The sequence below is a fragment of the Notechis scutatus genome, chromosome 2 (genome assembly GCF_049901735.1).
Source record: "Notechis scutatus isolate UNSWTSFEM ecotype Mainland chromosome 2, rNotScu1.2, whole genome shotgun sequence".
Classification (NCBI taxonomy): domain Eukaryota; kingdom Metazoa; phylum Chordata; class Lepidosauria; order Squamata; family Elapidae; genus Notechis; species Notechis scutatus.
The window spans coordinates 84,263,281-84,284,188 of NC_142010.1; the positions used below are offsets into that span (position 1 = coordinate 84,263,281).

General features: G+C 35.8%; 1 protein-coding gene across 7 annotated transcripts in view; it reads right to left on the bottom strand.

Moving 5' to 3' along the window:
* Window positions 1-2,951: 2,951 nt before the first annotated feature.
* Window positions 2,952-20,908, bottom strand: part of P4HA2 (prolyl 4-hydroxylase subunit alpha 2) — a 56,448-nt gene continuing 38,491 nt past the window's right edge. For 4 of the 7 annotated variants that reach the window (XM_026687534.2, XM_087955345.1, XM_087955344.1 and 1 more), the window contains 7 exons: window positions 17,010-17,080; window positions 13,948-14,047; window positions 12,379-12,432; window positions 8,187-8,246; window positions 6,166-6,234; window positions 4,677-4,773; window positions 2,952-3,352 (listed from right to left, as the gene is read on the bottom strand). In XM_026687534.2, the coding sequence (XP_026543319.1) occupies window positions 3,282-3,352; window positions 4,677-4,773; window positions 6,166-6,234; window positions 8,187-8,246; window positions 12,379-12,432; window positions 13,948-14,047; window positions 17,010-17,080 (522 nt within the window). In that variant the 3' untranslated portion in view covers window positions 2,952-3,281. Of the gene's footprint in view, window positions 3,353-4,676; window positions 4,774-6,165; window positions 6,235-8,054; window positions 8,121-8,186; window positions 8,247-12,378; window positions 12,433-13,947; window positions 14,048-17,009; window positions 17,081-20,908 lie in introns of all 7 variants that reach the window. The other 3 variants (XM_026687516.2, XM_026687524.2, XM_087955343.1) reach the window with 1 other exon arrangement.

Here is a 20,908-nt window from a genome sequence, read left to right on the forward strand (position 1 = left end):
CTGTGGGGATGCTGCAAGTCGTAAGTGTGAAAAATGGTCATAAGTCACTTTTTTCAGTGCCATTGTAACTTTGAATGGAGACACAAGCAAAGTACCAGCAAAGGAGGGGAAAAAAATTCCAGAGACATTCCTGAGACAGGAAGTCTAGTCCTGTCAAGAATGTAAAAAGGGTTAATGGAGCGGCAGTTTCTGTAAGCAACACCAGAATGTTTCCTTCCTGCCTTCCTTACAGGATTAGGCCAGTAATTTCTTCTAACAACTGGTGCTCTGAACTGCTTAGAATGTTAACAACCGGTTCTAGAGAATAGGTGCGAACTGGTAGAATCCCACCCCTGCTTACAATAACATAATACGATTGACTTGCGGAGCCGGTGCAATGTGGAATAAGTTCACATGATGCAATAGGATTGTGTGTTTGTTGGTAGGATTCACTGGGTTTGGGATTTTCTATCTTTACTGTGAGTTGTATTGTGTTGGGGGGGATGCACAAAGGGAGGCTCAGCCCATCTCATTGTACACATGTTGTACTCTGATAATAAAGGTTTGAATTGAAGCTCATTATTTCTGTCTGTCAGCAAATTACCTACAATCAAAATAATATTTGAAGCAAGGCAACACATGCTCTCTCTCTCTCTCTCATATCTTCTTGCAACATTAATTTTATCTAGTAATCAGCCCACTTACCCTAAAGGATGTGAAAAACGATCTGAATAACAGCTCTAGTTACAGATATCAACACATCTACCCTCAATAAAGAGTTTATGAATCAGCCACATCAAAACAAACATTTTGAAGTGGGATACAAGAACACTATGATCAAACAAGCCAAAGCATATAAGCTTACTATGTTTGTCATTCTGGTTTTTTTTGTTTAATCCAGATTTGGGAGCAACCCTGAGAGTGACTTCATGCTATGTCCTGGCACTGAGCTGGCACCTCGAGGGCTGCATTTCCTATACTTCATGGACAAGCACAACATTCCCCAGGACTGTTGCAAGAACCATTGCTAAGAGCACAAAGTTGTCAAAGGAGTCTTGGCTTGAAAGTTAAGCTTGCACATATGCAGATGGAAGATTGACAGCTGCCTTCTCCAGTTTACGCAGTCTGACAATTTTATTCATGGAAAAGGGAGGATCAAATAAATGCATTTATTATTTTAGTGGTCATGGCACAAAGATGTTTGAGGACGGCATTTTCTCTAGCACAACATTTTGTATGAAACCAGCCAGATACTTTCTTCAATGAATCACAGATAAGCAGCATTTGTTTTATTGGGTGTGTCCCAATTCTTTTAATATAAACAGACATCCACTGACTGGTATTATTTTTAAGAGTATTGCAGGGGCTTGCTCTTTCATACAATGATCTGCAGATTTTATCACATAGTCACACTATTTGAATTCACAATCATTAGCAGATGATTAACTCAGAGCCTCCTCCCATTGTACGCAGGCTATGAATAGAGTTACCGAGAGTTCCCGCAGCTAGAGATGAAAGGAAAAGAGCCAGTGCTTCTCAGGGAAAGACCTAACCCTTAGAATAGTCTTTCTCTGCAGATCTGCTGCTCTCAGGGAGGTTGTACTGGCTGCAACAGATGGGAGCTGAGTGTCCAAGGTCATGTGGACAGCCATATTGCTTATCAAGATGTTCTTTATAGTAGATAAGACTTTCTATATTAAGTCAAAAAGTTATGTTTGCTATAGTTAAAAATGTAGTAATATACATGTACTTAAAGTCTCAAATGTCTCCAAGAGAAAGTTTTATAAACTTTTGTATTTTTTTCTCATCTGCTCCAAGTCTTTTCTAAGAATTAAGCAGTATACTGCATTGTGGAATTGCCAGCTGATCATTATTTTTAGCAATAATTCGAACCATTGAACACTTTAGATGTTTTAATTTTCCCCATGAGAGCATTTTCAAAAGTCCGTAACTTGAACATGTGGTATGGATCCAAAGTAACTTCATTTTATGGTTTTTGTGTTTGCCTTCAGCTTCACGCCCACTGCACCCACAGCAAAGACATTATTTCATATGATTTTGCAGTTTTAAATTAAACACAACTATAATACAATAGAATTCTGTAGACAGCCAGATACCGCAAACTTGGTTGACTAATCCTACATTTTTTTGAGAGAAAAATAATAATACAACCAGGGAAGGAAGAGAGAAATGAGCAGGTTCCTATTCCCAGCTAAAACACTGTTCTCTCCAAAGGAAAGGCTGGGAAAGGGAGGAGCTTCAGGTATTTAGGACAGAGGTTTCCTTCCAAGAAAGGTGGGAAGAAGCCACTTGTGATCCATGAATCACAAGGTGACTTTCGGTCTGTTGTCCCCTGCCAAGTGCAAAACAGAACCAAAAGACACTTTAAACATTCAGAACAATACCGATCCCACTCACTTGCCTGATGTCATGATGGTATCACTTCTGTAATCTTCCCAAGTATAAAAAAAAATACCCCAGTGAATGGAAAAAGATGCTTATATGGCCATGAATCACTAACATAATCGTCCTTTTCTTCAGTCATGCAGACATTTTATTTAATAATAAAATACATTTTCTGTTAAAAAAAAAAAACCTCTCATTTTCCACTATGAAATACAGTTCTCATGGCTGAATTTTTATGTCTACCTTCAGTTTAGCCACAGATGAAAAACCAACAAATATAAGTTATATATTTGTGATATAATTGTGATATCTTTATATTTGATATATTTCCCAAAGCATGATTTGAAGCCTGCTGACATGTTGCTACGCGCATTCATCTGAAGCCATGATTTTCACCTACATGAGATTTCTTCTTCCTGCTTCTGCAGCAAATGATATTTGTAGCTATTATGAAGCCCAAATCACCTTGGCTTCCTCTTCCCCACTTAATAGCTAGTGACATGGGAATGAACAAATGGAAAAATGTCAACACTTGCCGCAGATTAAGCACACATGACACATGTGGCTTCTTTTTAAAAAGATTTAATCGAAGTTGCACTTCTTAGAAAATACAGTAACGTTTTCAAAATATACATTTTGAAAAAAATGTTCTATGACCAATGTGTAATGTATCATCTTGCTGGATGTTGCAGAATCTGAAAGGAGAAGAGAAATGACAGTGTCCATATATAAGCACATAGCACCAACTGTCTGAAGAGCTGTCTTGTTTTCTTGTGAGATGCTGCCTTTCTTCAATAAATAATGCTGTCGTTTTCATAGAAGAAGTCATTTCTTAGAAATGAACTGAACAATGCAGAAGGCTAACAGCAGAAGGGGAAAATATGGTTGGGCTGGTTTCAGTCCACTTCTGTTGTACCACATGGTCTTAAAAATTCATTTCCTCTCTCATGAAACCATTTGTTTGATACTGTTAAAAAAAAGCAGGATTGTTACATTTATTCATTATTTGCCATCTATCATACTAAGCATCTTCAGCCATTGTATGACTCTAAAAATACACGAATACTTTAAATTATATAAATGACAAATGCAATCAATATAGTAAGAAAAGCAGAACTACCTGCGACTTTCCTGCATCACATTTTAGAGAATACAGTTTTAATTGACAACATACAGACTGATAATTCACATATAACATTGATAATAGTATTTCAGTCTGCTCTAAATCTAGTTTTGAATGTAGATTCATATAAATGGACATTTAATGTTTGGCCACTATATTCATACGATGTGCTTGTGGGTGTGAATCATTGGGAGATAGCTTGATATACCACCTATCTACCTCTTCATGTTGAATCCTTGAGTAGTTGAGCACAAGTGATTTGTAGCAAAGAGCTTTATTTGATTTATTTTGTCCATTTTGTCCAGCTCTCAAAACGCAGAAGGAAAAATGATTTCTTTTAGTCCAACTCAATTTATGAATGGTAAGGAAAGCTTCCAAAGGACTGTCAATGGGCTCCATATGGTTAAAGAACAGTTTTCACCAACTTTGGTAACTACAGAATTCTCAGCAATCACACATCTGGAGAACACTCAACTTGAGGAAAACTCTTCTAGAGCTGATGCAAATGAGAGCGTTTAATATCTAATATTACACCCCATGAACAGAAAGGGAGATGGATCATGACACTCCTATAAAAGTTGAGTTTTAGAATCACCCTTAGTTCACTCTGGCATGATGATATACAAGTCTTCCTGCCATCCCTCTCCCCTCACCACAATTACTTTATGATCATTGCTTCTTGATAGGCACTTTAGGGCCCAACATCATGCATATATGGTTGCACTGAACACAATATGCCCACTGAGAGCCAATGCAATCTGAGAAACTTCAGTGGGACTCGGTGGGTGGGAATTAACAGGAGTGCTCATTCGGGGAGTATTCCCTGTTAAATGATATCTGACTGATGCTAAGGACAACTACATGCAACTCTGAACGTTCAAATGTTCTGCTGCTTAAAATTTCATTGAAATGCTACGTTCTTCCTAGCTAGCATTCACATCTTGTCAGTATTATAGCAGATAGCATTTTCTATTTTTCTTATCCTATAAATGAACATCAAAATTTTAGACATAAGCTAACAGCAAAGGAATCTCATTGTGGGAGCACATTGTCCAAGAATGTGTCATAGCAAGACAAAAATCCTATACCAAAAATAATCCAGTGTTCCTTAGCTGTTTGACTAACCTTAAATCTTGCTTCCCAAAACAAAGATATGATTTTTACTTACCCCATTTACAGCCTACTAACACTGGGCATGCTGCATGTCTCGTTCGATAGTCACCTTCTCCACTTCGGAAAAGGTTGTACCAGAAAACTGCAGTCCCCTGAAAACAACAACAAACTTTACTCCTTCAAATAAATTCAGTGTTGAGTGCATTTTCATCTAACTTAAAACCGCTATAAGAATAGGTAGGACACTCATACCTAGTTATTGTCTTAATACCTTGGAACATATCTACAATATTTCCCATTCCTGGTTTTAATGGAATTGCAAAAGGAAATGTGTGCTTTCAAGATAGCCTTAACTCCTGGTGACTGCCTGGAGAAGTCTCTGCAGTTGTCCTGGAAGCATTTTTAAAAGTGGTTTGCTATTATATCCCTCTCAGGGCTGAGAGAGCGATTGATCCAAAATCATCTCCTAGACCGAAGTCTGAGGGGCACTAGAACTAACATGGTACTAATTCATGCTCTCTAGAAATAACGAAACTCATAACCAATCAGAAGAAAAACATTATTTGGCATGAACATACACAGGTCTTGCAGGTTCTTTTATTAATTAGAATCAAGATTGCAGCTAATTTGTAAATACATTTTTAAAGCTGCAAAAATATAGGGGTAATGCAAATTACTGCTCGTGTATTAAATTTATTAACTACAAATTACTGGTCATTCTAAGTTATTTTAGCAGTAGGATTAAGACAAAAAAAAAAAAATCTCCATTCCAGAAATTATGCTGAAACATGGTGCTGACAATTGCAGCATTTAAATTAAAAATAGGCTTTGGAGAAAAGTTAATTAGGCCCTTTAAACCAACATAACATTAATATCCGTATGAACTGGGATTTAGGAAACAGTACTGCTCTTCGCTGAAGAGAAATGCATTTATAGCAAACACAAGCATTTCTTGGATGCAGGTTGCATTGATTTTAATGTGACACAAATGGATCCCCTTACATTTTTAAGGAAAAATATGTCAAATTGGCTGGATTCAATTATTGTGCTAAGCTGTGGGATATTATGGAAGACCCACTGCAAATATTAATTAATTTGATTTGTAAACTTCTAATCTGCTTGAGGGCCGGGGTGGGGCAGGGGTTAGTGTTAGCATACAGCAAAGAGAAGGAAAGTAAAATTTGCTATTGGAAAGTAAAATTACATGGACCCCTTTAATTAAACAAAAACATATAATGCTCCTTAAATACACCTTGTAAACCTCTTTCCAGCAAAGACAGATTTAAAATTATGTTCAATACAGAGGAAGGCTGTCTAAGTAAGAATCAGCCTAAAATTTAATGACTGGTGCTGTCCCACTGGAATGTTCTCACTTATGGATAGCAACCACAAATACCTCATTGCAACAATCTTGTTATCCAGAATGATTAACTGAGTAGAAATTCTGCAGATCAATAGATTCTAAAGAAATAGAGCTAGAAACCAAACTTAATTTTCACCTTCCTAGTAGGAAAGCATTTGTTACAGAAAAGCACATCTGTTACCTTTTTGGGCCAAATTGCAGCTCCAAAATCTGGGAAAACTGTTGCACCTCCTGCCTCAACATCACTCATCTGAGAAAGGAAAATAAGAAGACCTATAAGATCTTTCACTGAGTCCACATCAACTCTTTTCTTACCCAGCAACGATTTGCATTCTTTTGCAGGATGAAAGCTACATCCCAAGAGGTGTATGGGGCCAGGACAAAACAAAAATTTGATTTAATTTACACAAAAATGTGAATTGAAATACGACTACTATACTGTACTATATTTCATAATAAATTTCCCATTCTGTCATATTAGAAATTTATGCAGCAACCTCTCGAGAGGTTCTGGAAGCCACATTCAAAGTTTTGAAGAAGCATCCATGACATCTTTTAACAGAGAGAGAGAGAAAGCCTGTGGATGCAGATATTTAGGAGTAAAAAACCTAACAGGAACATAAGCATTAAAAATAGTGATTTTTTAAAATATAAAAGTACTGAACCGGTAGTAATGCCGGTTGAATCCCAGCCCTGCCTGTATGTGCCTTGAAGACTGCAGCTTTCATCTCTTCCAGATTTTGGAGGGATTATATTACTAATCAGAGAATAAAGATTCCAGTCTTCTGGCCAATGCATTTCCTTAGTAATCTGAAAAATTGCCTGAGCTCTAATGATACTGCTTAATTCTGTGCTTCTCCAAGCAATCTCTATGAATTTGAAACACTGCAATGAAACTAACACAGCTTTATTTTGCTTTACCCACAGATGCTACAGAATACAAGCACTTCTTTCATACATAGTGCCTTTACTTTAACTAAGATGAGGAGTTACTACTTTCATATAATGGTTCTGATTCTAAATTGTGTTATTTTTCATGCAAGGGAGTAGCAAGTCCATGAACTTCCTGCTCTATCTGTAGTTCTACATCTGTAATTCTATTTCTAGTACTAGTTCCAACTTCAAATGATACAGGCAGCAGCAGCAGAAATAGAGGGGCAATCAAATCCCATTCTATAACTTGGATTTCATTCAACTGATGGAACATATACCTACCTAATTAAAACTACCATGTTTTAATTTAGGGACAATGAGGCACCTCTAAAGAGATGCAATCATTATACAGGTCAGAGAATTTTGCAAATTTTAGGAAGAAACCGAAACCTTGACATGGTAACTGAAAGTAAAATATCCTATTTTTTTCTGGTTCCATGCTTCTTTGCAGATTCTACTGAATTGCCTTATCATGGTTATCTTTAAGCACATGTGTCTTCCAGTTAAAATGGCAAAATATGATTAGAGCTGGATGTTGGCAACAGCAAGCAGAAAGATATCAGCAGTTCTTTCTCTGGATCAATGATTTTAGAAGGATAAGGCTGAATGAATGCCTGGTAGGTTTAATGAATGCTCCATAATTGCTGGACTGCAGATTAGAAGTGATATTCTAATGGACTAGTAACAGTAATAATAACTGCACTACAGGCACATATCTGGAATAAACTAGTGCTTTTTATTAGTCATTTTCTAAGAAAAATCTTAAAAAACTGAGATCCAGATTGAAAGAGTTGCAATATTTAACCCTTCCACATCATGGCAAGTAAAATGAGAACAGATTCTGTGGCTGCACAAATAATAATGATTGAATGGGTTCCCAAAATTGAATCAATTATCACAAACGCTCCACTCTTAAAAATGTATTTTAGTCACCAATTTCCTTTGCACAATTAAGCCAAACTTCATAGTATACATGAAGCATGAAAATGGAAAACTAAATCTCTACAGATACTATGACTTCATTTAACACTGGGTCAACAGTCTCTAAAAAATATCATGCAGTTCATTCCATTTAAGATGGTGGCATGAGAAAAAAAACAAATCTTACTCTACTTGTCCAAGACTTCTCATACTTACATAGTTCAAAAAAGTGGCCAAACGGTTCCCAGTCCCTAAACGCTTGAAAACATCAGCTTCATCTTTCTATAAAATTAAATAAAAGTAAACTGCAAATTTCAAGCACGAGGATAAGAATACAAAGATACTTACATAGTTAAGAAATGTTGCTAGCCTATTTCCTTCCGTTTTGAGTGTGGAGTCAAAGGGTCGCTGAAACAAACAACAACTTTAACCCAACTTCCAAATTGATTGCAGGTTTGTTGCTTTGGAAATAGGACTTGGAGGTTGTTCAGAAATCTTAATAGAAACTAGGTGCACCCAATTGTTCTAGGAACTTTTTCTCAGGTGTATATGAACAGGGTTGCAGGTTTAAGTCAAAGTCTCAGATGCAATAGCATTATAATTTAACATGTTCAAAAATCATGTCTGCAAACTAGCAGTTGTTTTAGTCCACACTCTGTGCTAAACCATAGTTTATATACAATAGTGGCGAATATCTGTTGTAAGATGAGGAGTGAAGGTTCACTCTCTGACTCATTTTCTAAGAAATTTCCTAAAAAACTGAGATCCTGATAGAAAGAGCTACAATATTTAACACTTTCACATCAGGGGTGCCCACAAGCTTGGAGAACGAACCTTCACCCTCATAGTTTATTTAACCATGGCTTTCTGAATAAGTCACAACTGAGATCATATACTGAGACTGTAGGTCAAAGTTACAAACCACCATGGGTGGCTTCACACAATGTGCTTAGCCAAAAATAAACAAAACACATTTTGGTTTAGCACAATGAGATCTCTGTGAATCCTCTGTGAATGACGAGAGTTGTAATACATCAGGTTTCTTTTTTCACTATTGGATTAGTATATTTGGTAAACCTGTGGCTGAATGATGATCACTCTTTGCAGTATAAAAAGTGAAAAGGTATTTTTCAGCTAATAGAAATCAAAAGTGCCATTTCCCCCTCATGATCAGCAGCCAAGAATGTAAAAAGTCTGACAGGAACATCAGTGCACAATTGTGCCTACCGTCCCTGTCCTATTGTCCCCAATTATTAGTTCCTATTTCTTCTATTTCTTCTTATTTCTATTGTAAGCTTTTGACAAAATAAATAAATAAATAAATAAAAAATAACATGCCATGTTACTAAATCCCAACTAGCCACAGAGCAACTCTCCTTATCTTTGTATTTGGGAAAAAACAGATATAAGAGAAACGAACATTTTTCTATTAAAAGCAAGGTTCTTTCAGGCCTTTATTGATATTATGCTATGATGGATGACAAAAGCAGCAATGCTTTCAGCTAAGCGAATGCTGTTTTTCTGGTACTACAACGAAGAATTGTTCCTGGAAAATATAGTTAGCATTAATAAATGTGTGATATCATGACACATTAATGCCACAGGAATCCCCAAACTTTCTGATCTGGTTATTACACCTGAAACTTTGAGACCATGTTACAGTAAAAGGATGGAGGGGAGCTAATAGGATAGATTTAAAAAACCCATTTAAATATATAAATATAACAACATGTTAAAAACAGCATAACAGCTCTTAAATAAATGAAAACTGGTCTTCAGCATAATTTATGATCAGTAGCAAAAAAATGTATAAGTGTAGAATAATCTATAAACAAATAAGCAAAGCTATGACTGCCTGTGTCATAAATCTATGACAGATTGGTGTGTAATAAATCTGGAGGAAAAGGTCTTTCTCTTCGAAATATGCCCACCTGGGTTTCAGGTTTGGCACCAGCCACAATCTCAGGGAAGGAGATATGGGGTAGCTCTTGTCATCTGCAACTCATTGAAGACTCTTAGAAGCTCTGCCTAAGTTGCAATGATTGCCAGTTGGCTACCAACTGCAATTCAAGCTGCTGTTTATTATCTATAAAGCTCTATATGTATAGGGTTTAGAAACCTGTGAGACCACTTATCTCCAATTGTTTCTGCTGAGCCAATGCATTCCAACAGTGGTGTGCTTCAGGTCCCCTCCGTTAAATGTTACCATCTTGGGGGACTGAGCAAGTATGCTCTCTCTGTTATGGGTCCCACCCTCTGGAACAGCGTCTCCTCTGATATAAGGATGGCACCGTCTCCTTGGATTCTGGAAAGCTTTGAAAATTTGCCTCTAATCCCAGGCCTGATGTCTGCCATTGTTTAATGAACCCAGTTTTCTTTTCTGGATTTTGTTAGAAGAGTATTTTAGTCTGGGCTGCCTACTGACTTAATGTTTATCACTATTTTTATGTTTTTATTTTTTATTTTTGTATGCTGCCCAGAGTTGACTGGAATGGAACAGCTAATAAATTTAAATCAATCAATCAATAAACAGTTATACAACTACTTTGGAAATTTTAATTATCATAAAGTAATAGCAAATGGATTCAAGTCATAACCTGTGCTGTACACAGAGCCTGGAGGACCAGTCCAAATCCCTAAGAAATCCAGCTGCTAACTTTCCTCAAACTTGGCTGCTGACAACTAAATTCCAAGCATTACGTATCATCCAAGAATGAATATCTTGTTGATTGTTTCGTTGCCTCCCTTACACAGATCCGTTTTAGCGAAGAAGCTTTAAGTATCCACCAATTTGTAATAACAGATTTGTCCTGACAGAGATGCAATCAGATAATAGCTTGTTTTATCATGTCTTTATATAGTAAGGCATGATCCCACACAAAAAAAGGAAGAAAAACGAAGTCAAGAAATAGTGCTACTCTAAGAAGTTAAAACTATTGCGAGACTATTTTTTTAATTGAGTTGTTTTCATAATAATAGTTTGTGGAATGCTACAAATATAATCTTGACTTTAGCAAAGCATTTCACCAAATATATTTAAAGATATGCTGATTTATAAGCTAATTAAATATGTTTATTAAGTAGATAATATAGATAGCTTGAAAGCCATACTTCGTATCATCAACAATTTATCATAAATTGGAAAGAGATATCAAGAAAGGGGCCATAAAATGAATCAATTAGAGATTCAGTTCATTTCTGTGTATCTAGAACCTACACACATGTTCAGCGACGGATGTTCAGCGATGGGCATAGTTTGTTGCAGGGAATGTTAATGTGTAATTGTTGACCCTGTAAAAATTGGAACCACCTCAACAATCTTCCAACTCTATTATAGAACCTCTGAGAAGTAACATGACTATGATTTGAAAGATCTCTACCTCTCAGTTGGAACCTGAACAATGTATTAGATGGATAGATGGTTACCTCTTAATTAACTTCTTCTAGAGGTAGCCGAAATAGAAATGTGATCTACTCTTACCAAGTGTTTCCTATCCCCATTTGACTTTACTGGCTAACATGTAGATGGCTGGAAATATACCATTGGAAGAAAAGCCACAGCGTTGTTTCTTGATATTCTTCTTCTCCAGATCATGAGGGAGATTTTCCAGGAAAAGGTGGGCTAGTAAATGACATCTCTTTTTCAAAACGCATGAACTTTAAAGTTCTCTGCCTAAACCTCAGACACAATAAGCAGCCTACTAATCACATCCCTTAATACACCCATCTTTAAAAATCACTACTGTCATTTTAGGTTCATATAAGTTTGGGAAAACTAGAAAAACTGTCTGCCATGAGGCAAATAATGTATATTGGCCAGGAAAGGGGTGGGGGTGGGCATATCTTTTTAGGGGAAGGGTGGTTGCAGTTCTTTGACATTACATCCAATCTTGGACTAATCACTTACCATTTGGCTTATAATTAAAAATACTTTATGGGAAGAAATCCTAATTTTTCTAACTGAGAGAAAGTAATTTAGAAAAAATACAGAAGTGCACATAGTGCTTTCTTTGCTCTTCATTTGTTTCTTCCAAATATAAACACTTAAATATAATCCTTACCTAGCAAACATCATAATATTTCATATTTTGTAAGGAAAAATGGTTTCCATGAATATGATGCTAGTTGTTCACAGTCATCCTGTGAGCCAAACACAAGATGACATGGATTCCCTAAAATCTTATTTTTTATATATAAAAACAACAGCTTTAGAGGGAGGTTGAATAAATCAGTTATGACAGTGGAAAGTGAAGGTTAACCCCACACTCAATATGTATTTCAATGAACCTTTTTTTCTTGATAATACTTTTCTAGGAAATGGAACAATTTAAATCAGGGTGCTAGTAAGGGACAAATACAGTTTCTTTAATTCAATGCTCTAATCATGAACCAAATCAATCCCACCCTGTCCTTGCTTGCACAAAGAAAAGAAAAATAGTTGAAACTAACTAGGAGTTTCCCTCACCTCTAAGTTTAGCCCTTACTGTATCAGATATACTTAGCAATAATTGGGGAAAGTACCTAAAATATGAAATCTTACCCTTGAGAAGTCAAAATGTGGCTCATATTGTCCTCCCATGCCATAATTAGCAACCTAAAATGTATAAAAGGATAATATATTAGCAAAATTAAAGCAAAATCTTCTAAGCAAAATAAAATATGGTCATCTTTCAAAATGCATTTTGCTTTTAAACGTCAATATAAAGTTTCATGTGCAACCGTACTAACAATACAGTGCACGTTTCTCTGAACTGGTGAGATGTGTTCAACACTAGGTTAATTTGTAGTGTGAATTTGAAGTAAGATTGGTTTTGTTGCATTAGTCACATACTGGTCAAATTTCCTGTTCTTACCCAGGGCAAGGAATTCTCCATATGATATATGTATATATGTATGTATGTAATACAATATTAATATGTTTGGTGTTTTAATTACCACACAAGGATTGGTTTTATCAATTTATAATTTAACATAGGATAAACCAAGGAAAAGAAAATAGTTTTCAGAAGACAGTGGCAGTCCACAGGGAATGAGACATGATATAGAAAAAGTAATATAGGGAAACTGGCTTTTTTATTCTTGAATTGTTTCACATTTTTTCTTAAGCTATGTTAAAAATAACAATTGGAGGAGAGCTGATCGTCATATCTTTATAGTAGAAGAAATTCTAGTTGTGCAGAAGTCTGAAATCTCAGCTCTTTGTCAAGGTTTGTCAGTCAAAAACTGCATTAACTCTTAACGTACTTCCTTAGGCCAGGTGTTGGCCTGGAAACCAGGAGAATGTGACATTTAGGCCTCTCTGAGGCAGGAAAGCCAGCTGGGTGGCTTTGGGCTAGTCACTCTTAGTTCAACCACTTCACAGGGTTGTTGTGGCGGTGAAAATAGAAGGCAGGAATATGGTCACCACTTTCAGTTGACCATATTAAAAAAGGTGGAATAAAAATTCAATAATAATAATATTAATATGTAACCACAACTGCAACAAGTGGAGGAACAGGGTGCTTTAAGGGCAAAACCTGTGAAACAGGCAAGCAAACAGGAGAACAAGCAAAACCCAATGGCAAGAGGTGAGCGCAGAGAAGCAGCAGTGGGTACAACCAACAAGACATTTACCCAGGGCAACAAGACTCTCACTGAGGGAAAGCAATAATGTACTGAAATGATGATTAAGGCATCCTAGATTCCTGGGAATAACTCAGTGAGAATGAAGATCAACAGCAGCTGAGGAATTAGCAGCTACGATTTCACTGTCATGCATAATAAATATTGATGGGAATCTATTGGATTTGAAATGTAGACTTTTTTTTGCTGTTCTAATTTTTAAAAAGCCGATACTGGATTTTAAAAAATGGGGCAATTATGGGCAGGTATGCTGCACATGTAGCTGAAGCTTCCTGTTAAATGTTATTGCCAGCCATTACTGTTCGTAGAATTTTCAATTATAAAAATCTTAATCAAAATTTGAAGATGATCTTTCTCTTTTTTGGGGGGGGGCTGCTTTTTGTTTCATAATATTCAGGGCATTACACATTCAACACATTTCATACAGTTCTGCTTCAAGACAGGAGGCAGAGCCTTGTGTAAAAGAAATAAAAGGTAACATACTTACCTGCAGCAATTCAGCTGTTTTGGTAGTTAATCCTGTAATTTGCTCCATTCGATGATTTACTTTGGCAACAACCAGATCGTCCTCTTCCTCCAGCCAGGAACTTGCAGAAAAAGAGATTGTGTACAGGAATTTACAAGCCTCAACTCATGAAATTTAAAAGGCACATGGACTTTCTTCCTTTCACATCTTCACTCAATTTTGCAAATGAGTCAACATTTACAGTACTTCTTCAAAAAAACAATGTTTAGTTTTGGGAAGAAGGCAGAGCCTCCTCGCCGATGGGTGGTAGATCTCAACTCTCTGCAGCTATCGTTCGTGCTCTTTCGTCAGAGAGCCCCAATCATTTTGATTAGGGGCTGAAACTGCCTTGGAGGGGCAGCAGAGTAAGAGGAAGCAGCAAGCCTGATTGTGGGGAGCCGCATCTCCCCCGGCTTGGTTTTTTTTCCTCCCGAAGACGACTACAGCGGTGGTCTAAAACGGCGATCCCGAAGAGGACGGCTCAGCTGGACTAAGATTTGTGCAGGAGGGAAGAAAGAGGTGGATAACATCTGAACCGGGACAACTGGGCAATATAACTAAACAAAAGTACCCCGGGATTAAGGTAATATAGAATTTTTAAGAAAAGAAAAGTGAGCGGCGAAATTACAAAGGGACAGAGAAATATATATATATATATATATATTTGACAGCTAAATGGGGCTTCGAACCGGGAAAGGAAGAAGCTGGAATTAAAGATTTAATAAAATTGGACTAAAATAATTTGGGAATAAACAAGTATAAAACTAAAGCTGGACTTAAGATTGTTAAAGAATAATAATAACAAAGTTTACAAATTGGAGACTGGACTGTGCTGGAATATTGAGGTTCGAAAAACCTTAAATAAAAAAATAGAGGAAAAAGGTGAAGACTTTCTATAATGGAGAGTGTCACCTTTTGATAAAAACTTAGTTCAAATAAAGGGGAAAGCATCCTGTTTTTGAATGAACTGGTGTGGATATAACATTACAGAAACATTGAAACAAAGTAAGAATTTTAGAAAGTAAAAGCAGAACCAGAATAAAGGAAAAAGGAAAGATTGTTTGTGGGACTGATTGACGTTTTTGGTATAAACCCTGGACTGGAATAACTGAGAACCTTAAAAAACTGAAAGAAGAAAGAAGGAAAGTAAAAGTGGTTTCTTTTTGTGGACTTTAACGATCATAAAATATAAGAATGATGATATCTCTTCGGGAATTAAAAATGGAACTTAAAAATATGAGAGAATTACTACAGGAAAGAGGCGAATCACTTTGCTTTGTGCTAGAAAAAATGGAAATGGCGATTGAAGAACAAGAAGAAAGATTTTCAGAGGAGGAGGAATCGACTCAAGGAGAAGACATTTTAAATAGACAATTAACACAAAGAACGCTACAAAGAAATGGGGAAAGAAGGAAAAAGTTGAGTTTTAAGAAGGCAATTAAAAGAGCGAATACCTGTGAAGTCAGGAAAGGCAGGAAGATTCCGCAGAAGAGGGGAAAGGAACATTTTAAGAAAGAGAGGGATATAAACTGGAATGAGAAAAGATATGGGGAAAAGAGGGGGAGGAGAAGCAGCAAGAAACAGGCATATGAAAGAAAAAAATACAGAAATAGTAAAATGTTTAAAGGAAATTGTTTTTTTACAATTAAAAGAAGGAATACCTGTGAAGTCAGGAAAGGCAGAAAGACTCAGCAGAAAAGGGGAAAGGAAGATATTAAGAAAGAGAGGGATATAAACTGGAATGAGAAAAGATATGGGGAAAAGAGGGGGAGGAGAAGCAGTAAGAAACAGGCATGTGAAAGAAAGAAACACAGAACTAGTAAAATGTTGAAAAGAAATTGTTTTTTCAGAGATAATGGTTGATGAATTAAAAAGGGGATTCTGCAGGGTGACAAGGTGTAATAAGAATATTTCTGCAATTAAAATATTTAGAAAATAGGGTAATATAGATACTGATAACTCTTATTAAAGGGGGGGGGGGAAATATGCTGTGGAATCCAATTGAAAAGAGGTAATGATTAATGGTTTATTGGGAATTAAGATGAGGGAATAAAGGTATATTCTAATCATTAAGATGTCACACTCAAAATAGTAAAAGAGGGGAAACTTGTTCTTTTTTCTTTTTGTGTGTGTGTGTGTGTTAAAATTTGTATTAATTTAGAATTCATTAAAAAAATGTGTAATGGAAAGGGAATATGACAGACTAAAGAACCAGCTAAATTAATAAGTTTAATATAGATTATTAAAAGCAAGGAGAGACATTGGTAACTTCATTATTACTACTATTAGGCAAATATATATTGTTTATTTTTATTTTTAAAATAAATATTAAGGATTATATTTGAAATAATTGAAATGAAATAAAAAGATGTTTAGATTGAGATTAATGAAAGAATTTAGAATCAAACTTTATTATTATTATTATTAGGCAAATACATATTGTCTATCTTTATGTTTAAAAACAAATACTAAAGGATTATATTTGAAATAATTGAAATGAAACAAAAAGATGTTTCGATTGAGATTAATGAAAGAGGCTAGAATTAATGTGTTTGTTTCTCTCCTTACTGAAAATTTGGAATGGAAAAGGTAATAATAGAATTAAGTATGCATATATCAATGTATAATTGCTGTCATATTTGTATGTAAAGGTGATGACTCGGAAATATGTTGTCCACTAAAAAGAGATTTTTGTTTTTAATGTGAAAAACTGAATAAAGTTTGTTAAAAAAAAAAAAACAATGTTTAGTTTTTAATCATTAAGCAATAGTTTACATAATAATATAATGCAACTTGAAATTGTAGGTTTTACATTTTTTTTGTAAAAGATAATACATAATAATACATAAAATCTATACCATAGAATAAAATATTAAGAATATAAAAAATACTAACCATTTCAATAGTTCTTCATTCTATAGGGTTTTAATTATTGGTCAAGTTTTCAATGATGTGTATTTCAATGTTTTAATTTATTATCAATCAATATATTTTAAAATTATTCTATAAAAAAAGAGGATGAAATTCATTTTTACACAATTTACCTTTTGGAAACCCGGTAGTTGGCTACTGTTAGTACACCTGTTTTAGGGTCCCGGACTGTAGCTCTTGCCAACTGTATCAAAAGATATGCAAGATTTACTAACTTCAATAGTATCAAAAAAAAAAACATGCCAAACTCATCTTTCATTTTTATTCCTAAACATTCCATAAGATTTTTGCAAGAAGTATTTTGTGCAGTATTGCAGCTGAAGTTTATTCTATGTTCTGAAAAGCGAGGTATTGCATTAGTGGTAAATAAGTTCATCACTTTAAATATTGTTTTGACTCTTTGGGGTTTAGAAATGGGAAAAGTGGTTTTTCCTTGGCACTCACCTCAAGCTCATACCACAGGATTTTTTTTGGTAGGTGGAGGAGGGGTTATAGACTTTACTCAATGATTGCTTGTTCAGCAACCATCCAAAATTACTATGCTGCTGAACAAGGAGATTTACAAGGGGTCCTTGTAATTGTAGTCATCAGTATCCCCATAGTTACATGATTGCCATTTTCCACCTTCCTGCTGGCTTCCCATTTTATTATTTCATAGTAATAATCATAAGTTGGTGGTCCCAATTAGCGTTATTAAGTGAGAATTTGTAATTCTGTAAAGTGCTGGTGTATGCTATAGGATTCCTATCTGTTCTTCATACTAGATACAGCTACACTTAACCCTGTATGGGTTGGTAATGATAGTGGAAGTAATGCAAAAGCACTGTCCCAAAACTGGAAAGCAGGCCACAATGTATGGAACTCAGAGGATTTTAGGGAGAAATGGGTAAATCCCAGTACAACAAGCTGTTCTATATAACGAGGCAACAACACTCACTTCTTGTGTCAGCACTGATAATGGTACCTAACCTAGTAATGAAAATATCTGCAGGAGGAAACCAAGCTCAGACAATACCAACAAAGCTGTATCAAACTTTGATGATTATATCTTTCATTAGCTGGTATGTAATCAAGGTAAATAAAGAACTATTACAGAATTTGTAAAGGGAAATGTTACTATATTAGGAGTCAGGCTTGAATTTACCCTTAACAAGAGTAAGAATCCCCCTGTTGCCGCCCCTTTGGCAGTCCCCAGGGGTCCTCTTGGCATCTCCTCCCTCCCTAAATTGTTTATTGCCGATAAATCTCTTGAAAATGCAGATGCCAAGAAACTGGCACTGTGAAATATCTCTGAGCACAAAAACGGATACTAATACACTGGAAGAACCCACTGAGAACTTGTCCTTGCCAGAACCCCCTAGTGTTTCTAATATATTCATAGAACAGACTGTATCATAAAGAAGTGATTAATTTTTACTAAAGATCCTTGAGAAACAGCAGCACATGATGAGCAGAAAGTTAGAGTCTTGAAGTCTAACATCTTACCGCCTGAGGCGAGCACAGAGACAGATTACTAAAGGAAATGGGAATGATTAGGAAAGACTTAGCTAAGAGTTTAGTTTGCTTGAACCAATCAGGGATCTGGCCCTCATGACCACCAGTATGCCTGTAGTCATGGCAGTGTAACTACACCTTAATTGTGACACAAACATTTATTTAAAACAATGCCACTTCACTAATATGGGTTCTACTATTCTAATAGACAACACTCACAATTACTCTCTTTGTCAGCATATGTCTTCCCATGCTTAATTCAATTTTTCCATATTATTTCTTTGGTCTCTTAATATCCCTATTAATTATCTTGTCTTGACATGTAGCTTTTGGCACAACGAAATGCCAGATTTCTGACTCATCTGCTATTCTGTTGTAATAAGCTCTTGCTCCAGAATTCAGGATCAAAAACTCAGTTTAAAATATTGCTTGAAGTGATGTAATTCTAAATTTCTAATATATGTAACAGTGTGGCTACATTTGTCATTGTCTTTAAAAAAGCAAGAATTTAAAATGAAATATTACCATATTTTTTGTTGTATAAGACGCACTCCCCCCAAAAAAAATAATTGGGTGGAAATGTCTGTGCGTCTTATACAGCTAATGTTGCTAAAGCCCCGCCCACCCACCGGCCCCCACCCTTCAGCCTCTGCCTCCAGCAATTTGCCTGCTTGCAGCAAACAGCCTGGTCAGCTTCAGCACAGCTTGATTTAGCACAAACAGCTGATTGTTGGTTGGATCTGCCTTCCAACGATCAGCTGTTTCAGGCTGCAGGGATCACCATCGCCTATTGACTCTGTGCGCCCCATTTTTGGCCTCAGCATCCAGTTTTCAGCCTCTGCATCCTGTTTTCAGCCTCCACCCGCCCTGTTTTCGGCCTGTTCTGATTCCCGCTGTCTGGAAATGGGGCACACGGAGGCTGAAAATGGGGCATGTGGAAGCCGAAAATGGGGCATGTGAAGGCCAAAAACGGGATGCAAAGGGCAAAAATGGGGCACGTGGAGGCAATAGGCGATAGCAATCCCTGCAGCCTGAAACAGATCATTGGGAGGCAGATCCAACCAAGAATCAGCTGTTTATGTTAAATCAGGCTGTGCTGAAGCTGACCAGGCTGTTTGCTGGGACGCAGAGGCAGAGACAGATTTTTTTTCTTGTTTCCCTCCTCAAAAGCTAGGTGTGTCTTATAGTCTGAAAAACACAGTAAATAGCAGCAAGTTATTTCCCCTCTTTTTAGTTTAGAATTGGAACCACAAAAATTAGTATTGCTGATGCTAAGGTTAAAAAAGAATAAACTATTCATGTAATTATTTCGTGTTTTGTTCCTTCTTATTTTTTTTCAAATCCTGGGTATAAATTTTACCTTAATACCACCACCAAGAACTGATCTAAAAACTCTTATATCTGATACACAACTCAAGGATAAATATATGTTGTGTACGACAGTAATACATTCTTATTTCAAACTTTTTAATATCACAATATGGATGAATATATCTTTTGATTGCTGATCAATTGCTATATTACCGCAACTTTAGTCTATCCTGGAACCTAATGTGTATTTAAATCAGTGATTAAAAATGAGTAGCAACTAATACTTCCCATAAAACTATGCATCTGTATTTCAAAGGGAAATGGTTTATACAGTCGATGCAATTAATATTATTAAAGTATATGTTCCAATTTATCTAATTATTTTCATGTATAAATAAAATAAAACAGCTTCATTTACTGACAGTCCAAAATTGTAATTAGCAAAATATTAGAGCAACTTTTATTTATCTATTAGATCAACATCTAAAGAATCTGGGCTTCAAATAAGCAGATATTTATATATAGCTTTGTTATTTTAGACATCCCGCACTGAAATGAAATAATCATGCTTTCAGTTCAGTCCAAGGTTTTATGTCTAAGAACCAGAGAAAGTAATGATAAATCATCAGAAAAATGTCTTTGTTTGTAGAGATGAAAGTCATGAAGAATACTAAATGAAGTGAACTAGTGGATGAACAAGAATTATGACTTCAGAAACATTTAAAATAAATTCATGTTCTTAAAAAATCTTTTACTCAACCGCTCCATTTCTTAACCTGATTCACTAATTAACATAATTGTTTTTTTTTACAATTTCTGACCATTAACTTACTCCAATTACTAATTAGAGGAGGTAAAGGAAATAATTACCAAAGAAAAAGTAATTGGAAGCTTTCTACTATTTAAAACACATGAAAAATCATAGCCTACTAGAAAAACCCAAGGTCCTGCTGTATTTTCTAAAATAGGTTTCAGATAAGATGAAATACTCTGATCAGTATAATCAGGGTAAATTAGCTTTCTCCAGATGTGCTCATTACATTTTCCATCATTCCCAGCCAGCATGGGTAGAGATTGGGCAAGTGAGCCACCATTCTTCTTCAACAACCACAATAAACATACTAGTTTAGAATTGAAAATAAACCTTGAACAGATATTCTGCTTTCTTCTTTTCCATAAGAGTATTAAAAGCTTTCATTTCCTCTTT